This window comes from Bos mutus, chromosome 16, assembly GCF_027580195.1.
Source record: "Bos mutus isolate GX-2022 chromosome 16, NWIPB_WYAK_1.1, whole genome shotgun sequence".
NCBI classification, from domain to species: Eukaryota; Metazoa; Chordata; class Mammalia; order Artiodactyla; family Bovidae; genus Bos; species Bos mutus.
This window is the reverse complement of record NC_091632.1, coordinates 19,923,050-19,943,429: the sequence shown is the minus strand read 5'-3', so window position 1 is coordinate 19,943,429 and position 20,380 is coordinate 19,923,050. Positions and strand designations below refer to the sequence as shown.

General features: G+C 36.1%; 1 protein-coding gene across 14 annotated transcripts in view; it reads left to right on the top strand.

Annotated features, from left to right (window-relative positions):
• The window catches only part of SWT1 (SWT1 RNA endoribonuclease homolog), a 107,635-nt gene that overhangs the window by 12,022 nt on the left and 75,233 nt on the right, over positions 1–20,380 (top strand). For 11 of the 14 annotated variants that reach the window (XR_011467219.1, XR_011467218.1, XR_011467216.1 and 8 more), the window contains 6 exons: positions 4,641–4,699; positions 7,262–7,997; positions 11,891–11,950; positions 13,315–13,459; positions 14,373–14,474; positions 14,857–15,045. Coding sequence is in view for 10 of the 14 variants with exons in the window: in XM_070384795.1 (XP_070240896.1) it covers positions 4,641–4,699; positions 7,262–7,997; positions 11,891–11,950; positions 13,315–13,459; positions 14,373–14,474; positions 14,857–15,045 (1,291 nt within the window). In the remaining 4 variants the exon portion in view is untranslated. Of the gene's footprint in view, positions 1–4,499; positions 4,562–4,640; positions 4,700–7,261; positions 7,998–11,890; positions 11,951–13,314; positions 13,460–14,372; positions 14,475–14,856; positions 15,046–20,380 lie in introns of those variants that run through there. The other 3 variants (XM_070384798.1, XM_005893107.3, XM_070384794.1) reach the window with 3 other exon arrangements.

Below are 20,380 nucleotides of genomic sequence, written 5' to 3'. Positions count from 1 at the left end.
CTTTGCTTTACTCTGAGCTCTTTAGGACAGGGACTGCTTTACTCTGAGTTCTTTAGGACAGGGACTATATCCTCTTTCTCTGTTATTTTTATTGTCTGTAGCCCTCTGCCCCTAGAGAGACAGGGTGGTAGAATAGAAAGGGTAGAGAAATCTGGTTTCAGATCATGGCTCTGCGACTAACTTGCTCTGTAACGTTGAGAATATTTTGCTCTATTTGAGCCTTGGGTACTTTGTCTGTAAAATGAGATACTAATAATATCTGTCTCATGAGATTATTGCAAGGATTAAGAAAATTATTGTGTCAACCTGATACCAACCAGGGTTGTTGGCCTGCCCATAGTCAACAGAAAGTGATCAGATGTCAGATAAGAAGTTCAGGTAAGATTTCAATGGGGTGCCTGCTACAGCCGGGAGAGGGAGAACAAGGAACAGTTCCTTTGCTTTCTCAGTCACTGAGGTGGGAGCTGCCTTGTTTCTTTTTTAAATTTATTTTTTAAAAATTAGAGTAAAATTGCTTTACAATGTTGTATTAGTTTCTGCTGTATAACAACGTGAATCAGGTATATGTATACATATATCCCCTCCCTCTTGAGCCTCCCTCCCACCCCACCCCAGTCCCACTCCTCTAGGTCATCATAGAGCATGGAGTTGAGTTCCCTGTAGTATATAGCAACCTCCCACTAGATATCTGTTTTACATATGGTTCAGTTCAATTCAGTTCAGTCGCTCAATCGTGTCCCACTCTTAGTTATCCCATGGACTTCAGCATGCCAGGCCTCCCTGTCTATCACTAAGTCCCAGAGTTTATTCAGACTCATGTCCATTGAGTCGGTAATGCCATCCAACCATCTCGTCCTCTGTCGTCCCCTTCTCCTCCTGCCCTCAATTTTTCCCAGCATCATGGTCTTTTCATATGAGTCAGCTCTTCGCATCAGGTGGCCAAAGTATTGGAGCTTCAGCTTCAACATCAGTCCTTCCAATAAACATTCAGGACTGATTTCCTTTAGGATGGACTGATTGGATCTCCTTGCAGTCCAAGGGACTCTCAAGAGTCTTCTCCAACACCACAGTTCAAAAGCATCAATTCTTTGGCGCTCAGCTTTCCTTATAGTACAACTCTCACATCCATACATGACCACTGGAAAAACCATAGCCTTGACTAGACAGACCTTTGTTGGCAAAGTGATGTCTCTGCTTTTGAATATGCTGTCTAGGTTGGTCATAACTTTTCTTCCAAGGAGTAAGCGTCTTTTAATTTCATGGCTGCAGTCACCAACTGCAGTGATTTTGGAGCCCAGAAAAATAAAGTCAGCCACTGTTTCCACTGTTGCCCCATCTATTTGCCACGAAGTGATAGGACTGGATGCCATGATCTTCGTTTTCTGAATGTTGAGCTTTAAGCCAACTTTTTCACTCTCCTCTTTCACTTTCATCAAGAGGCTCTTTAGTTCTTCTTCACTTTCATATATATATATCAGTGTTACTCTCTAAGTGTGCCCCACCCTGTCCTTCTCCCACAATGTCCTTAAGTCCGTGCTCTGCCGTCTGCATCCTTTTCCTACCCTACAGATGGGTTCATCAGTACCATTTTTCTAGATTCCATATATATGCGTTGGTGTACGATATTTGTTTTTCTCTTTCTGGTTTACTTTATTACGTTTGACAGACTCTAGGTTCACCCACATCACTGCATATGACTCAGTCTAGTTCCTTTTTATGGCTGAGTAATATTCCATTGTGTATATATACCACATCTTCTTTATCTATTCATCTGTTGATGGACATCTAGGTTGCTTTTATGTCCTCGCTATTGTAAATGGTGCTGTGCTGTGCTTAGTTGCTCAGTCCTGTCTGACTTTTTGCGACCTCATGGACTGTAGCCCACCAGGCTCCTCTGTCCATGGGGATTCTCCAGGTGAGAATGCTAGAGTGGGTAGCAGTTGTTTTGGGTTTACTTTTGTGGGTCATCTTCTTCTCTTTTGTTTCTTGCCTAGAGAATTTCCATTAGCACCATTTGTAGGCTGGCTTTGTTTAGTCCCTAAGTTGAGTCCAACTCTGTGACCCCATGCACTGTAGCCTACCAGGCTCCACTGTCCATGGAATTTCCCAGGCAAGAATACTGGAGTAGATTGCCATTTCCTTCTCCAGGGCATCTTCCTGACCCAGGGATTGAACCTGCATCTCTTGCATTGGCAGGCAGATTCTTTACCACTGAGCCAAGGACGCTAACTTAAATCAGAAGGCTAAAATCCTTGAGTAAGTAAGGCTGGCTTGGTGGTGCTGAATTCTCTTAGCTTTTGGTTGTCTGTGTTTAACTTCTCCATCAAATCTGAATGAAATCCTTGCTGGCTGTAATCTTGGTTATAGATTTTTCTCTTTCATCACTATAACTGTTTCCTGCCACTTTGACCTGGCCTGCAGAGTTTCTGCTGAAAAATCAACTGAGAGATTGATTCCCTTATGGGAATTCCCTTGTATGTTATTTTTTGCTGTTTTTAATTTTTTTTTCTTTGTATTTGATTTTTGTTAGTGTGATTAGTATGTGTCTTGGTGTGTTTCTCCTAGGGTTTATCCTGCAGAGGTCTGTCTGTACTTCCCAGACTTGGGTGGCTATATCCTTTCCCATGTTAGGAAAGTTTCTGACTATAATCTCTTTGAATATTTTCTCAGACCATTTCTTTTCCCTCCTTCTTCTAGGACTCAGTATTTTGAATGTTAGTGTATTTAGTGTTGTTGCAGAGTTCTCTGGGTCTGTCTTTAATTTTTTTCAATCTTTTTTTTTTTTTAATCCTGTTCCTTGGCTGTTATTTCCACATTCTGTCTTCCATTTCACTTTTTCATTCTTCTGCCTTAGTTATTCTGCTATTGATTCCTTCTAGTGTATTTTTCATTTCGGTTATTATGTTCATCTCTGTTTATTCTTTAGTTCTTCTAAGTCTTTGTTAAACATTTCTTGTATTTTCTTGATCAGTGCCTCCATTCTGTTTCTGAGTTTTGGAATCATTTTTACTATCATAAATTTTTTTTCAGGTAAGTTGTCTATTTCCTCTTCATTTGTTTGGTCTTGTAGGTTTTTATTGTGCTTGTTTCTTTCTAACTTGGGTTTTTGTCATCACATATTTTTGATGGGTGGGACTGTGCTTCTGTCTTCCTAGTTGTTTGCTCTGAGATTTGGGTTTCCCTGGTGGCTCAGAGGTAAATAATCTGCCTACAATGGAAGGGACCCAGGTTTGATCTCTGGGTTGGGAAGATCCCTGAAGAAAGGAATGGCTACCCACTCCGGTATTCTTGTCTGAAGAATCCAATGAAGTCTGGCGGGCTACAGTCCATGGAGTCACAAAGAGTCGGACATGACTGAGCGACTTTCATTTCACTTCCAGCACTGGAGTTTGCAGGCAGTTAGGTAGAGCTACCTCTTGGTGTTGAGATGTGGACTTCCAAGAGACTTTATATTAATATAAACTCCTTACCCCTACAAGAGATGCAAATTAATATTCCCTGGAGTCTGTGGTTCTCTATTAGAACCACCAGGTTCAGCCCTCCTACCATAGGAGCTCAGGCCCATCCTCTGGGCCATGAACTGAGATCCTACAAGCCACAAAGCCACACAGAGTAACAACAACAGCAACAAAAAGTGAAATTTTAAAAACTAACACATATATTAGAAAAATAAAGATAGAAGTAAAACAACCACTGGAAGCTAAAACATAACTGCAATAGGAAAAAAAAGAGAAAAGAGAACAAAAGCTGGAAAAAGTCTTGGCTGTTGAAGGGCAGGGCTTAGGTGGGGGTGGGCCCTATGTTCAGGGCCCATGCTGCAGATAAAGGCCGTGGGTGGGGATGGGGTGCAGGTTGCCTAAGCTCAGCCTGGCCTGGAGGGGCTCTGGAATCCTCAGAGTACAGAGGATCAGGCCCCTGGCTTCAGCAGGCTTCCCAGGGTCGAGTAGGTTCCAGGTACATTCCCCTGATCTTCTGACCTCCGAGGGTCTCTTCCCCGATGATTCCCTTGAGGTAAGTGTGCCTCTCAAGGCCTGGGAACTGCTCTCCCTGAGCTGCTCCTCAGGGGAATCGGTCCTGTCCAGCCTCTGCCCCTTCCCCCTCGCTCCCCACTATATTCTACCCCATTGCTCGGAGGTTCCTCCTGTCCACCTGGGTGTCATGGTCACCACCAGCATCTGGTAAGTGCACTATTTGTGGCACCTTCTCTCTCTGCCATCTTGGCTCTAGCTGGTTATATGGGGTGAAGTTAGGGGTGTGCACAGACTTAGGGCTGGAAGGGTGAGGTGTTTTTCCCACCTTTCTGGTGGTAGGGACTGCCGGAGGCATGCTTAGTACCCTGCTTTTTGCTCCTGGCTCCTCATGAGTAGCAGTTTTTCGGTCTTTTTGTGTCTTTTGTCCATAATTTGCCCCACCTGAGCATGCACACAATTATTTTTAGTCTCATATAGTTTCTTTGTATTTTGTTGCTGGAGAAGAGGCCTGTCCAGGTGCAAGTGTTGCAGCAGTTACAGTAAAGGGTCCCAGGTCCCAGGCTGTCTCTAACATATTCACTAACATATAGGTATGGAAAAATACTGTCTCCCAATCTCTTTCCTCAGTTCACAATTTATATTTCCTAAGTAATACCTTTTTTCTTTCAGAAATCAGATCTTGCAGATATTCTGTACTGTAATATGAAAAGAAGACAAGAACTGAAAAGGTAAATTTTCCCTTTTTCTTGGTATATTTTTTAGCTTTGAATTGTGAGACTGAATATTTAGATTTGCAGAATCCTTTATTTTGTTTAGTACTGTTTTGTAGTCGCATATTTATAGCTAAATCACAGATATGATTTTCTTAATATTTGTATAAATTTAAGAAAAAGTTGAGTGAAATAAAAAAATCTTATCAGAATTCTATACTATGTAAATACTACTTTCAACAAAAATGTTAATTTGCATCTCAAATAATTTGATTTTGACACACCCTTACAAGATACATAACTTCATTACATACAGTAATAGAAGAGGTTATGAGGCTGATTTAATCATTTTGGATAAATTATCTTTGCATATTACCCATGAAGAGAATATGTATCTTATTGAATTGATATGGCTCTAAAACCATGTTAATTTAACAGATTGTGGCTACAACTAGAGAACTTGGGAAATAGTAGGAATAATTAAAGGTATTATAATGCTGAGTTTTCATTATTTAATGACCATATGGACCATGGTATATAGATTGCTATGAAATATGCCACACAGGACTGTTGTGAAGAACAAATAGGAATTTTAAAATACTCAGAAAACTAGAGGGTCCTATTAAAATTTTCTTTCATTTGTTGTTTTCCTGATTTTTCTTTACTACAGTTAATATCTTATATGATATGCTAATAAGTGCCAAACAGGGTCCTATTAAAGTTTTGTCTTATTGCTATTTATTAACAGGTAAATAAAGATAGGCAATCTTGTTGTAGAAAGAGCAAAGAAAATAAAACCAAGTGAAGACTCAGGTGAAACACCTATGGAAACTCTGAGATGTTTATAGTTTGCTCTTGCCATAATGAATTCTTTGAGAAGTCACTTATTTACGGTCTCTTTGTCCCCTGCTGGACGATAAATTAATGAGGGGTAAAGACTATACTTGATGTGTCCTCCACTGCCTCCCAGTGTCCAGCAGGATGACAGGCACTTAAAAGGCATTCAGGGGTTTACTGATATAAATTAATAGATTGTGGCTCATCAAATTTTTTCCCCTTTCTTTCTGACTACAGAGTAATATCTAGTTTTGTTGTGCAGGAAAATATTATCACCTCTAGCTATTGTTGCTTCTAGCATTCTAGTATGTTTTTTTCTGCCTTGTTTACTATGCTTATTTAAACTGTTGAGATGATCTTATATATACAGATTTATGCCATGCTTGTTTTCTGCTTAATAGTATATCAGTATATTTTGTATGTCTTTGAAAATTTTGCATAAACATCCTTTGAAATGACTATGATAGTTTATTGTATTCAGTAGAATGACATGTTTCTTAGTCATTTCCAAAATTTTAGCATTTACCTTGTACCTGACTTTTTGCTCTTACAGATAATCCTGAATTGAATATCTTATTATTTTTAGTCTATTTTTAGCTTTTTTCTCCTTAGATTTCTAAAGTGGGAATTACTAAGAAGTTAAAAGATAACATTTTTAGAATTCTTAATTATATCATCAAATTCCTTTGTGGAACTGTTATATCATTTTGCATTTCCACTGGCAACATATGAGAGGGTCCATTTAACAACCTCTTGCCAGTATTTAGTGTTATTTAACAATCTTGACTAATTTGATAGAAGAAAATGGTACATCGCAATTAGCACATCTGTGCTAGGGAAGTCAAACATTTCTCCCAAAAATGTCTATTAACCATTTCCTTTTTCTACTTCATTGGTTTTCTGTTCATGTCTTTTTCTAGAGCCTTAGTACTTTTTGATGAGATTTTTATTTACGAAGGCTAATAAGCTGTCACATTTGTAGCATATGCCATTTCCCAGTTCTTTTAGTTTTATTACTTTTTAATATACTACTGTAGTCATTTACGGGGAAGGCAATGGCAACCCACTCCAGTACTCTTGCCTGGAAAATCCCATGAATGGAGGAGGCTGGTGGGCTGCAGTTCATGGGGTCGCTGCAAGTCAGACACAACTGAGCGACTTCACTTTCACTTTTCCCTTTCATGCATTGGAGAAGGAAATGGCAACCCACTCCAGTGTTCTTGCCTGGAGAATCCCAGGGATGGGGGAGCCTGGTGGGCTGCCGTCTATGGGGTCGCACAGGGTCGGACGCGACTGAAGCGACTTAGCAGCAGCAGCAGCAGCAGTAGTCATTTACATTTACTGTTTCCCTTTGTGATATTTTTCCCATTGCTATTAAGTTTAAGAAGTTCTTTATTAAGAAATCTGATAAATGTTCCCTTTTTATTCTATGGTTTTTAAGTATTTAATATGAAGTATAGCAGTTATAGAAATAATTATTTTACACTTGAATGTTTAATCTGTTTGGGATTACATCATCTGATGTTATATAAAGCTGTAAATTTTTTTTTTCCAAATAACCAGTTATTCCAACACCATTTATTGAGTAATCCTTTCTCCTTTATTAATAATGTAGTTATTTTCTACTTTTAATGACATTCATATCAGGCCAGTTCTTTCATTTCCTAACTAAAATGATACAGTGCAATATTATATATTATGTTTAATTTTAATGCCTACCTAATTTTCTGTGCTACTTTACAGACTGAATGTAGAAACTGACCCTCCAAGAAAGAGACCAAAAATTGATTCTTCATCCCAAGGACTTGTTACACTCCAGGAAACATCATATTCAAATAATAATCAGATTATTTCACAGAGTCCTTCTTCAAATGGAACTAAGAAAGATATAAGTAAATGTGTAGATTTTCAAGTTAAAGATATTAAATTGGCAAATGTTAAGAGTAAGCTGGACCATGGAATTAAAAACTTTAGCTGTCCTAAGGTGGCCAAAGATGTGAAACCAAAAGCTGAAGGCCAGACAAGTGGGAAAAAAAGCCCTCATTTACTTGCTCAGAGGGAGAAGATGAAGGAATTCAAGAAAGAAAGGTCCAATAAATTTAGAGACAGTTCTGAAAAATGTGCTTCGGAGAAATGCAAGAGAATCCAACTTTCTCAGGATTGTAATTCCAGCAAGATAATTAAGGAACCCTTTGAATCTAGGAGAAGGATTAATTTCAAAATCCTGGTAAAATCCCGCAATACCCTCCAAAATCTTGTACAAGAAAATGTGTTCAGTTCAGGTTCTAACAAGTTAAAGACTAAACAGGAGAAAAAAGAATGTCCAGAAGGCACTCAGTTTTCATTAAAGTTTACAAGGCACAGAAGTGAATATTTATTTTCAGATTCCACATATAAGCAGACTGTTCATGAGTGGGAAGGAGCATATCATGAGCATCAAGAAATTAATGATATAAGTTCTGGTGAAAACCTAACCCAGGTAAGGTAGTGCAAAATGAATACAGACCTTAGTAAAGAGTTCAAATATAGTTAGGTTTGAGTTGTTTCTGTTATAGATAATGATCGTAAAAGGCAGATTCTGTTTAGTCAGGAAGATATGTTGGTTCTTTTATTTTACTCTGTAAATTCCAACTTCCTTAAGAAACTATCCTGGCAACTCTCAGGGACCCAAAATAGAAGGGATTGTGTAAAAATACAGAAGAAGCAGTTATAGATAGTCCTACCAGAGAAGTACTATGACAGTTTTCTCTAACTCCAGGTACGACAGTTCCAGGGTTAGTATTCCAAATAGCTGCTCCTTTAACAAATTATTCTTTTGGGTGCCCTGTATGCCAGGTACCACAATCACAGTCATCATTTTCAAAGACTTTCTTATATGAGGAGGTACAGAAACAGCCACCTCGAGTCTGACAAATACTTAATCACCTTATATGGGAACACATAGCAGGGGATTAACATGGCCTTGGATGGATTAATTCAGTAAGATTTACTGGAGGGGATAACATGTAAACTGAGAACTAAAGACTGAATAGGAGTTATTCAGGTGAAGACAAGGTGGAGTGAGATGGGAGAAGCAGGAATGTTCCAGATAGAGGGAACTATGTATACAGAGATCTAGGCTAGAAAGCTTGGCACATCTATTTTTGCTTCTAAATTATGCAGTAAATCAGCATTTGTGGACTAATTTGAAAACCTAATTCTGATAGCCTTGTTTCTATGGCAAATAAAATTATTTATCTTTAGGAGAACTTTTAGAACTTTGGAACTTTAGAAGCTCTGAAATTTAGAGACTGCTTATAAACAGCAGTGGTGGAGCTTACCTCTTTTTAGGAATCAAGTTTATAGAGTGTTATATAAGATACTTCCTTTGAAAAATGGAGGGATTGTAACCAAGGGGGCCAGAAGAGCTTGAGAAAGAGTACTCTTTTTCACTGAACTTGAAGGGGTCCAAAGAAGGAAAGAATTGAGTTTGTTCTTTTTATTGCTTTCTTAAAGAAAAGTTTCCATTTTCTTCTTGTGCTGTATAACCAATTCTCTAGAGTAGAATGCAAGAAAGGAATCTGAGTTTTCCAGTATGTTCACTGAACATCTTTGTATCATTGTTTGGTATTCCCCTGGTGCTGTATATCTAAGGAACAGTATGAGATGTACCTTACACACTTTTTTGCTCTCTGTTTACAATTATTACAAAAACCAAATGAGGTACATAGCATGAATATAAGTTGTAGGGGAAGCAATTTTTGCATGATTACTTTTCAATTATTGGAATTAAAACTCTTTATATCCCTTTGATAGAAGTCTTATCTGACTGAAAGTCATTTAGACACAGGAGAAGCAAGTAAATATTGTTCTTATCTTGAATATGTTATCGTTAACATTATTAGTGACAGTAGCTAATCATTTCAATATTATATTTGTTTTCCTCATAAATTCCTCAATGGATAATTGTCTTCCTGAAATAATGAGTTTACAAAGAAGTAATTGTGTTTTTTTTGTATTCAGTGATCCTGTTATGCTTTCCTAGAAGAAAGTGACTTATTTTTTTCCCTAGGCTTATAGTTCTTTGTTACCTTTTTCAGTCTGCATTCTCCCCTCACCATTGTGAACTAATGTTCTAGAGATTTATTGTTTATAGGCCACTTTTATAAATGGTATCCCACTTAATTCTTATGAGTCTCTGGGGTAGAAATTCATCAGTTTATCTAAATGTTAATTAAAGGTACCTATTATGTATTAGGCATTTAGAGTTTGAATAAGACGCTTTTACCCTCAAGAAGTTCCCAGAGAGGTAAATGTTCAGATACAGTGAAGAAAATATTAACGCCTTGGGAATTTGGCTGGTGTTAGTATAAATTTGGAAGTGAGTTAAAGAAGGACTCATTAAGATATTCTTAAAAGATTCTCTTAAGCTTGGAGATTCTTAAGCTTGGTGTTGAAAAGCGTGTAGAGCAAAGAATGGAAGTGTTGTCCTGCCGGGGAAATGATCGGTTGTGTAGTGGCCCAGAGTTGTGAAATGGCATGGACGAGCATACGTGAGCACTTACACTGTTCAGTTTGACTTGAGATGTGTTGAGAATCTATATGAGAGGAAGTTGGAGAGGAAGCCAGGGTCTAGGCAACGGATTCTTTTATCTCTTCTGGGAAAGACTGTTTTTCATGTTGTAGATAGGACAGAGCCACTGAATAATCAGGTTTTTAGTTTGGAATCACTCCAGCAAATAAAGCCATTTATACCATCATTGGTGTTACTCCCTTTTGTCATCTCCAGGGAAGGCTTTATCCCAATCCATGGACTTAATAAAACATGGAAGGGGGAAGGCAAAGTTAAATGCCCTCTAAGACCTTCTTTTATAATAAGGATTTGAAGTTGATAGAAAGTTTTTTGAAATCACTAAAAGTGACTTGTCAAAGAGAGTGAAGGGTAGTAGTGATCCAAGTAAAAGAATGAAAAGACTTTGAATGTCAGAAGTTGCAGGAAGTTCTATAATAATCTCTAGCTTGGTTGGCACTCCTTAGCTGAAGAGACTCTAAAGTTCTAGTGAGATTTGAAGTCAGGTGGAGAAAGCATTATAGAACCCAGGGTCATGGGAGAGTACGGCTGTAATGGGCCTACGTGTGTGATGTGCGTGGTATTGTATTGTGTGAAGATTGATACTGGAAAGTTAGGGTAGAAGCTCAATTCCCAAAGCAACATAGGATATACTTTTTTAAAGAGAGTCTGCAGTTTATATCCAGCTTCTTATAAAATACATGTGTGTTTGGTGTTATCGTGGAGAATTCTTAGAAGATGATTTGGTTTAGTAGAGGCTTAGTCAAGTTCCTTGTCACCTGTATGTAGGATTGGGTAAGTCTCAGCCGCTCACCTGAAGTGCCAGGGAAAAACTGAAATTAGAGAGATCAGTCTTTGCTGGGAGACAAAAAATAAAACACCCATACATTTTCAGTCTTTCCCGCCCTCAGCCATATACTAATCTTCAAGTTTCTTTTGTTGTTTTGTCATGTCACTTTTAGAAATGGTTTGTTTACTCATGGATGAAAATTTCCCACCACCAAGGCCCAGTATTCTTTTTATCTTTGCCATGGTTACTTCTGTTTCTTAAGGTGGCATGTTTTGTTCTTAGAATATGAGTATTTTTAGGGAGGCATGTATATGAATGAGTCAATCTTAAAGAATTTCTACTATGTTTCATGACTTAATAGAAGGAAACTTTTCTATTCTAGGGACAGTTTTTCATCTGGGGCAGTTTTGCCTCTTAGTGGGTATTTGGCAACTGATTTGATGGAGATTTTTTTTTTTTCAGTTCATTGTTTTTCTTTTTATTGCATTTATTGAAGTATGTACCCCCAAACAACATAGCTTACTGGGATGTAAACTGAAATATAGATAATTTTCTCTTCAACTCCATTTACATCAAATTCTGTCTCTGTTATAACACTGAAATTGCTTGGGCAAAGGGATGGAGACATTTTTGATTGTCAAGGATGGGAGGGAGGTAGGTATCTAGTGAGTAAAGGGAAGAGATACTTCTAAACATCCTACAGTGCAGAGAACAACCCCAAATGCTTTGTGTTTTATTTAAAGAAGACTTTAAAACCATGTTGATTGCTTTTTATTTGTGACAGTGATACTTTGGTGTCTTCTGGATCAGTGCCCCTTGATAGAAGAAAGGTTTCTCACCTCTGCTCTAAAGTTAGATTCTGCTTTAATTTCTTTACATTATAATACATTAGGGAACTACCCTGAAGTGAGAAGAGTATTAACCCCACAAACGAAGAATCATCTGATCCCGAATGTCAGTAGTGCCATAGCTGAAAAACCTTATTCTAGGTGTATGCTTCTTAACTAATTAATAAAATTACTTTTCATTTCAGAGTTTTGAAGCACCATGTTCTTCAGTGTCACTTGAAAGTATTCAAGATACAGATCAAGAGGTTACTGATATATTTGTTTACTGTCAATATTTTTAATGACATTAAGACAGGGGATTTCTATTTTAATAAAAAATAATGACGATAAAAACTTTTATAGTATGAAAATAACACTGATGTCTGTACTTAATTCAGTATATAAGTATTTATGAAGTCCTGAAAAATTCTTTGGAAAAGTATTTCCATTTATTCAATCACCTTTTGGCCTTTTTTTTCTAATAAGCTAATTTGTTTTGAATAAAAAGTGTGGAGCCTACGCTCACAATATTAATTTTAATTTAATGTTATGTTTTTGCATGCTTATGCCTCAGCTTGCCAAAATACAGTATAATATTAATATTTTTGCCTCATTTTTCTAATTAGCAATAAGATGAAAGTGTTCAGTGAAAATGAAAACACATACATATTTATTTTTTGCCTGTTGCTTCATTTCTCAGCTAGAATCTTCTGGTCAAACCTAATAGAAGTATTGCAAGTAATTTTATGTTCCCTGCTTCTAAATTAAAATTAGATTCACAGAACACTTTGGGTTTTTCTATTTAAAGGAAACTTTAAAACCATGTTGATTGCTTTTTATTTGTGACAGTCAGTTATATTTTTATGTCTTCTGGGTCTGTGCCCCTTGATAGAAAAAAGATTTTTCACCTCTGCTCTAAAATTAGGCTATACTTTAATTTCTTTACATTATAATACATCAGGGAACTACTTCCCTGAAATGAAGAGTATAAAGATCTGGATTTCAGTTTCTGATAGTTAATTAACAATCTTAGAAATTAGGAAGAGTGCTGATCATCCAGACAAAAACATACTTGGCTCTTAAAGTACTTTGAAGTGAGAATGGAAATGAGAATTAACTTATTTCAGAGAATTAACTTATTATCTCTTATGTATTAGACCCTATGTGAGGTTTTTCATGTTATTTCACTTAATCCTTACAAAAAGTATTAAAAGGATACAAATATTTACCATTCCTATTGTGCAGATAAACTGAGACCCATGGTGGTTAAATAATTCGCCTAAGGCTGTAGTAAGAAAAAGAGAAGAGCCATTTTATTTTTTTTTAAAGAGCTTAAAAAATTTTTTTTTGACTATGGTTGATTTGCAATGTTATGTTAGTTTCAGGTGTATAGCAAAGTTGATTTAGTTATAGATATACATATATCTTCTATTTCAAATTCTTTTCCTGTAAACCTTGTAAATGTTTATAAATCTGTGGGGTTTTTTTACCATGTGGCTTCCATATTTTTGTAAAATTTTTGCTTTCCACAGACTATCTCATATTAAGTGAATTAAGAATTAATTGCTTTCTTATTAATCTGAAGAGAAAATAATTCAAAATATTGTTTTGCGGGTCTTTTGCAATTTAGATGCAGATAGTAGAAGAGCTTCATGCTGCTCGTGTGGGAAAAAGCATGGATTTACCTGTGGTTCCACCTTCAGGAGAGTTAATGAGTATGGAAATTGACGTGGTAGAAGATGATATACATTCCTCTGCTGGTATACCCTTTATGTGTATGACTGTGTTTGCGATCTCCTGTGTTTTCTCAATGTTCAATTTTTATAATATTTAGGTGAAAGTGTTCAAATGTGCTCATTTGAAATAATAAAATATGCTATATTTCTTTCAGCTATAGGAATCAGGTCTAAGATTTGTGTTATCATTTGCTTTATGTATCTCACATTATTAGGCAGTTAGAAATATTTTCTTTCTTTTTTTTTGCCTAAGGACAGTAATCAGAATTATGAGTAGTCTGTTATTCTTGCTCTTAATCATAAATTTTAACAGTTTCAAGTTTGTAAAACACTGATCAGAAACAATGCAGTTTTCTCAAAGGTATTCATGAATTTCTTACTTATATAGTAAAACTGTGATTATTCTTACTCCTGGGAGAAGAAAATGATAGATAACCCTCCAGAGTATGCTAGTATACAGTTTTGAATGGCATTTATAAAAATAGGAATGCTGCTACATTATGTTCATGTTGCACTTTCCAATTTATTGTTTATCTGTGAATCAGTTCACCTGTTCCTAATATGACCCTAAGAAGTAATAATACTAGTATTATTAGTTTTCTTTCTTTTATACATATTTATCTTTTCAGTGTTATTGCACAATATGTTAAGATTAGCTTATCATTCCTAACTGGGTAAGTACCAGTGATAGAGTACAGGGTTCAACAACGTAATTACTGCTGTCATAAGTTAGTTTATGATTTAAAAATCTACCCAAAAGTAATATGCAATATTCTACTGGTGGGTAATTAAACATTGATTACTGTTCTTTCTCTTAAGAATTGGAGTAAATGTGTTTTTGTTGTTTAAAGGATTGCCTTAAGAATGCTATCAGAGTTCTATGATAACAAAGTTTTATTTATTATACAAGTGTGTTACAAATGTCAATTCTCACTTTGCTTTTTTCCCCTAGCAAATGCTGCTTCAGACAAAAAGCTTCTAATTGTTATTGACACAAATATTCTGATGAATCATCTCAAATTTGTTAGACTTTTAAAGACAAGAGAAATCCCAGGTATTTATAAAACATACTGACTGATTCTGATTTTCTTATTTAACATTGCTGTGAATTTTTTACTCCCCATAAACTTACTTTTGTTTGGATATGTTGTTAAGCACAAGCGTGCACAGCATAATCAGCTTAAGTAAAAAGGGGAATAAAAAAGAGCCTTTACTGGTTAATCTAGCTTCTAAACTTATTCTTCTTTGATCTCCTGTAGTATTTATTTTTGTAATGTTCTTTTGACATTTGTATCTGTTTTAAGTTCCTATTTTTATGTATTATCTCTTCATTTAGATTGTGAATTTCTTTAAAACTTTTAATTCTCCTACAGCAGGTCAATTTAGTAGCTTAATACATATTTGTTGACTTATAAGAAATCTTTTTATTTTTTTAGGCTTTGACAGTCTTGTGTTAATAATTCCCTGGGTGGTTGTACAAGAGCTGGATCGTATGAAGGCAGGAAAATTACTGAAACATGCCCAGCACAAAGCTATACCTGCAGTTCATTTCATCAATGACAGTCTCAGAAATCAAGATAGAAAGCTATGGGGTCAGTCAATACAACTTGCATCTCAAAAACTTTGTAAGTGTTGTTCTCTCAGGGTGTTCCCTGATTAAGATTTGTTTGGATGCTGACTCATTATTGCAGGGAAACGGTGCAAAACTTAAAACAATACTATAAGTATTGCATTATGAAATGGCAGGACATGGTGATGTTTTGGACTGTTCTATTAGGCTTGTTTTGGAGGTCTTTGATATTTTCTGTTTCTCCTAGACCTTATTGGGAAGGTCTGTGATTTCACAGATAGTGACTATATAGTTCTGTATGCATAGCTGTCAGTATTACAATACTTGAATCTTTTTTTAAAATACCTTGCTGAGTGATGAGGCCCATAAGTGATCTGTGTTTCTAATCATCTGCGTGCTCAGTTGCTTCAGTTGTGTCTGACTCTGTGCGACCCTGTGAAACTGTAGCCTGCCGTGGGATTCTCCAGGCAAGAATACTGGAGTGAGTTGCCATGCCCTCCTCCAGGGATCTTCCCCACCCAGGGATTGAACCTGTATCTCCTACCTTGCAAGTGGATTCGTTTAATTGCTGAGCTACCAGGGAAGCCCCTAATCACCACTACATGCAGTTAATATAATACAGAGATAGGTCTTGTTTTCCTCTGGTTTGTCAGAACCTATAATAAGGAAGTTTTTTTATAATCAATTCAGTTCAGTCACCCAGTCGTGTCCGACTCTTTGCGACCCCATGAATTGCAGCACGCCAGGCCTCCCTGTCCATCACCAACTCCTGGAGTTCACTCAAACTCACGTCCATTGAGTCGGTGATGCCATCCAGCCACTCATCCTCTGTCGTCCCCTTTTCCTCCTGCCCCCAATCCCTCCCAGCATCAGGGTTTTTTCCAGTGAGTCAACTCTTCACATGAGGTGGCCAAAGGACTGGAGTTTCAGCTTTAGCATCATTCCTTCCAAAGACCACCCAGGACTGATCTCCTTTAGAATGGACAGGTTGGATCTCCTTGCAGTCCATGGGACTCTCAAGAGTCTTCTCCAACACCACAGTTCAAAAGCATCAAGTCTTCGGTGCTCAGCTTTCTTCACAGTCCAACTCTCACATCCATACATAACTACTGGAAAAACCATAGTCTTGCCTAGACAGACCTTTGTTGGCAAAGTAATGTCTCTGCTTTTGAATATGCTATCTAGGTTGGTCATAACTTTCCTTCCAAGGAGTAAGCGTCTTTTAATTTCATGGCTGCAGTCACCATCTGCAGAGATTTTGGAGCCCCAAAAAATAAAGTCTGACACTGTTTCCACTGTTTCCCCATCTATTTCCCATGAAGTGATGGGACCAGATGCCATGATCTTTGTTTTCTGAATGTTGAGCTTTAAGCCAACGTTTTCACTCTCCTCTTTCACCTTCATCAAGAGGCTTTTTAGTTCCTCTTCACTTTCTGCCATAAGGGTGGTGTCATCTGCACATCTGAGGTTATTGATATTTCTCCCGGCAATCTTGATTCCAGCTTGTGTGTCTTCCAGCCCAGCGTTTCTCATGATGTACTCTGCATAGAAGTTAAATAAGCAGGGTGATTTTTTATAATAGAGATCTATAGATTTTCTCTTGATTTGTTTCCATATTAGTTTGTTGGGTTTTTTTTTTTTTTAGACATTTAAAAATTAGTCTTAGAACGAAAGTGTGTTCTTCATGTTTTGTGTAACTATTTGGTAAAAAAAAAAATCTTTGTAAAGCAATATAGTTGCCTCTGAAGAGTTTATATTTACATTTAGAGGATATATTTCATTCTTTAAAAACTTGTTTATTCCCAACTCAGAATTATTTGTTTATGTAGATGTGTTTTATTTTAAATATCATGAATTTATGTTGTTTGCAAGATGAGTCTAATTATCATATTAATCCTGAGAAGGCTTTTGGCACAGCTGTTTAGTCCTACATCTTTGAAGAAAAAGGGCCTCTACAATTAATTCCCTTATTTATTCCCTTTACAAATAATTATTAGCTCTTAGTATATTCCAGTACAATGCTTATGCATTTTGAGTAGGAACGTCATGTGAAGTTTAAGAGCTTTTAAAGGAAACCACTAAAAAAAAATCATTTATTAGAGTTAAGAAAATACTAAAATATTTTAACACATTATATTAAATTGAATGTTTTACTTTTTTTTTTTTTTACTTTCTATTATGAAAAACTTCAAATATAGAAGTAGGTAGAATAATACTATGAATCCCTGTGTGCTTTTCACTCATTTTCAATGATTCTCAACATTTTGGCGACAATTTCTTTCATTCCTTTTCTCTCATTTCCTTTTCACCTTTTCTCCTAACTCCTGAAACTCCTGTTGTACTTTGGTATATAGTGCTAACAGATGGGACTTTTTTTTCCTTTTTTTTTTTTTTAAATTTTATTTTATTTTTAAACTTTACATAATTGTATTAGTTTTGCCAAATATCAAAATGAATCTGCCACAGGTATACATGTGTTTCCCATCCTGAACCCTCCTCCCTCCTCCCTCCCCATACCATCCCTCTGGGTCGCAGATAGGACTTTTTAAAAAAACAACCACACTATAACAAAACCTCTGTCTAAACCATCATTTCAGTAAACCTCCAATCCTTAAGAAGAGGTGAGAATTTTTTTTACTCGTAGTTTTTTTCCTTGTTAGTTGATAAAAATTACATTTTAGTGTATAATTGTATAGATGATGATAGTAATAGACAACACTGGTATGGCCGTTATTCTCCAGACCCTTTTCTAAGTGCTTTACAGCTAATATCTCATTCAAAACTTAGGGTACTTGTGGACCATATTCTTATTAGACCTATTCTGCTGATGAGGAAATTGAGACATAGAGATGTTAAGAACTTGTCCTAGATGGAATATCTATTCCTTCAATAGATTGAGTTTGAGACTTATTTTAGAAGAACTAATAGATATTTTGGCCACATTTATTATTTATAGATACTTGATATGTGTCTTTTGACTTTTTAATTTTTATGTGCTTCTTTTGATGCTTTTACTTCTTCAGTCTATGCTTTTAGGATTATTAAGGAGGATAAATCATAGTAGTGGTCTCAAACTTCTGTGCTGCTTCAGTTTCTGGGTCTTCCTGGAAAGCCATACTTCCCTTTAATGCTTCAGTTTGATACTATCTGGTCTTAATTTTGCTAAATTGTGCTTTTAGTTACAAGGTTGTAGATTAGTCTTTATAGATTATTTGTGTAATTGTCTTTGTCAGATAAATCCTTTATATATCATTGTTATCTGTCAAAGTGATTGTTTGAAACATTGTTTATATAAAATCTAATGCACTTAATATATTTATTCTGTTGATAATGATTTTATGATCTCCTTTAGAAATATCCTTAGTCATTTTTATCATAGTAAAATTATATTTTACATTCTAATGATGAATTGAAACTTATAAAAAGTTTAATTCAGGATTTTTGAATAAAATTAAAATACTTGTTTGAAGAAGAGCAAGAACAAAACAGTCTTTAATTATGCTTTGCATCTGTCGAGTACATTTGCCACTAACTCTAATAATTGCGTATATAGATGTATTATTTTGTTTTATGTAATCATTGAGTATTATAACTGTATTTTTTTTAGACAGGAATTTTCCATCAAAAAAAGAAAAATGCCACAAATTGAATGAAAATAGTCTATGTTATTAATAAATAGACTTAGTTGAACATAATTTTAGTGTTGTCCTTACTCTTTTCAAAATTGTACTTATTTAATATAGTATGCATTACGATGAGAATAGGATTTGAAATCTGATTGACCTGAGTTTTTTGAGCTGACCTGGAGAAAGTTAAACGTGAGGAAACTGAGTAAATAAAATGGGGGGAAATGACCCCCGGCTGAAAATATGGTCTGAAGATTGGTTGAGCTAATTGTATTAAAGTGCTTAATGGTTTAATGTTTGGAATAAGTGGTAAGTCTTGTGAGTCCTCTTACATGAGAAAGTTATACAGATGGTTTAGAAAAACTAAATTTCCCTAATGGACAAAGATTATTAATAGGTAATTCACAAAAGAAGAAATACATCTAGTCAGCCTTTTTTGTTCAAGGTAAATATTTTCCTGTTTACTGTTTTAAATATTGTTAACTGCTTATGTGTAAAACTTTTTAGTTTATATTTTTTGCATTTTCCCTTTTTATTTTTGTTGTTCCTAAATTTAGAATGATACTTCTTCCCAGCACTTGATAGGAACACAGCACTCAGTGCATAGGGAATATGAATTAGTAACTTTTCAGAGAGCAATTTATCAGTGTTTATACAAAGCCTACGGAGATGATTTGTCTTTCTTGCAATTATTCTAAAGAAATAATCAGAGATCAATGATTTATATAATTAGTGTTCATCACAGCATGATTTATACAGCGAAAAATTTGAAACAGTCTTGACAGTTGGAGATGTTACATATAATCCTGTAGCCAAATGAGAGAATACTAATTTTGAAAAATGTTATCATGTGATATTAAACAGAATAATATTTAAAAGAATATAAACTACAATCCTAAATTTCTTAGATTAATTCAGGCAAAGAAAGACAAATATCATGTGTCACTTACATATGTAAGCTAAAAAGTAATACCAAAAACCATCCAGAAATTTGTCTCACAATTCTGAAGACTGGAAGTCTAGAATCAGGGTGTTAGCAGGATTATTTCCTTCTGACATCTATCAGAGAAACATCTGTTCCAGACTGCCTTCTTGGCTTGTAAATGGCCATTTTCTCCTTATTGCTCTTCATATCCTCTTCTCTCTACTCATGTCTGGTTCCAGATTTCCCCTGTTTAGTTAGAATATCAGTCCTATTGGGTTAGTTCAGTTCAGTCGCTCAGTGTGTCCAACTCTTTGTGACCCCATGAACCACAGCACGCCAGGCCTCCCTGTCCATCACCAACTCCCGGAGACCACCCAGACCCATGTCCGTTGAGTCAGTGATGCCATCCAACCATCTCATCCTTTGTTGTCCCCTTCTCCTCCTGCTCTCAATCTTTCCCAGCATCAGGGTCCTTTCAAATGAATCAGCTCTTCTCATCAGGTGGCCAAAGTATTGGAGTTTCAGCTTCAACAGCAGTCCTTCCAATGAACACCCGGGACTGATCTCCTTTAGGATGGACTTGTTGGATCTCCTTGCAGTCCAAAGGACTCTCAAGAGTCTTCTCCAACACCACAGTTCAAAAGCATCAATTCTTCGGCACTCAGCTTTCTTTATAGTCCAACTCTCACATCCATACATGACCACTGGAAAAACCATAGCCTTGACTAGATGGACCTTTGTTAGCAAAGTAATGTTTCTGCTTTTTAATATGCTGTCTAGGTTGGTCATAATGTTCCTTCCAAGGAGTAAGTGTCTTTTAATTTCAAGGCTGCAGTCAC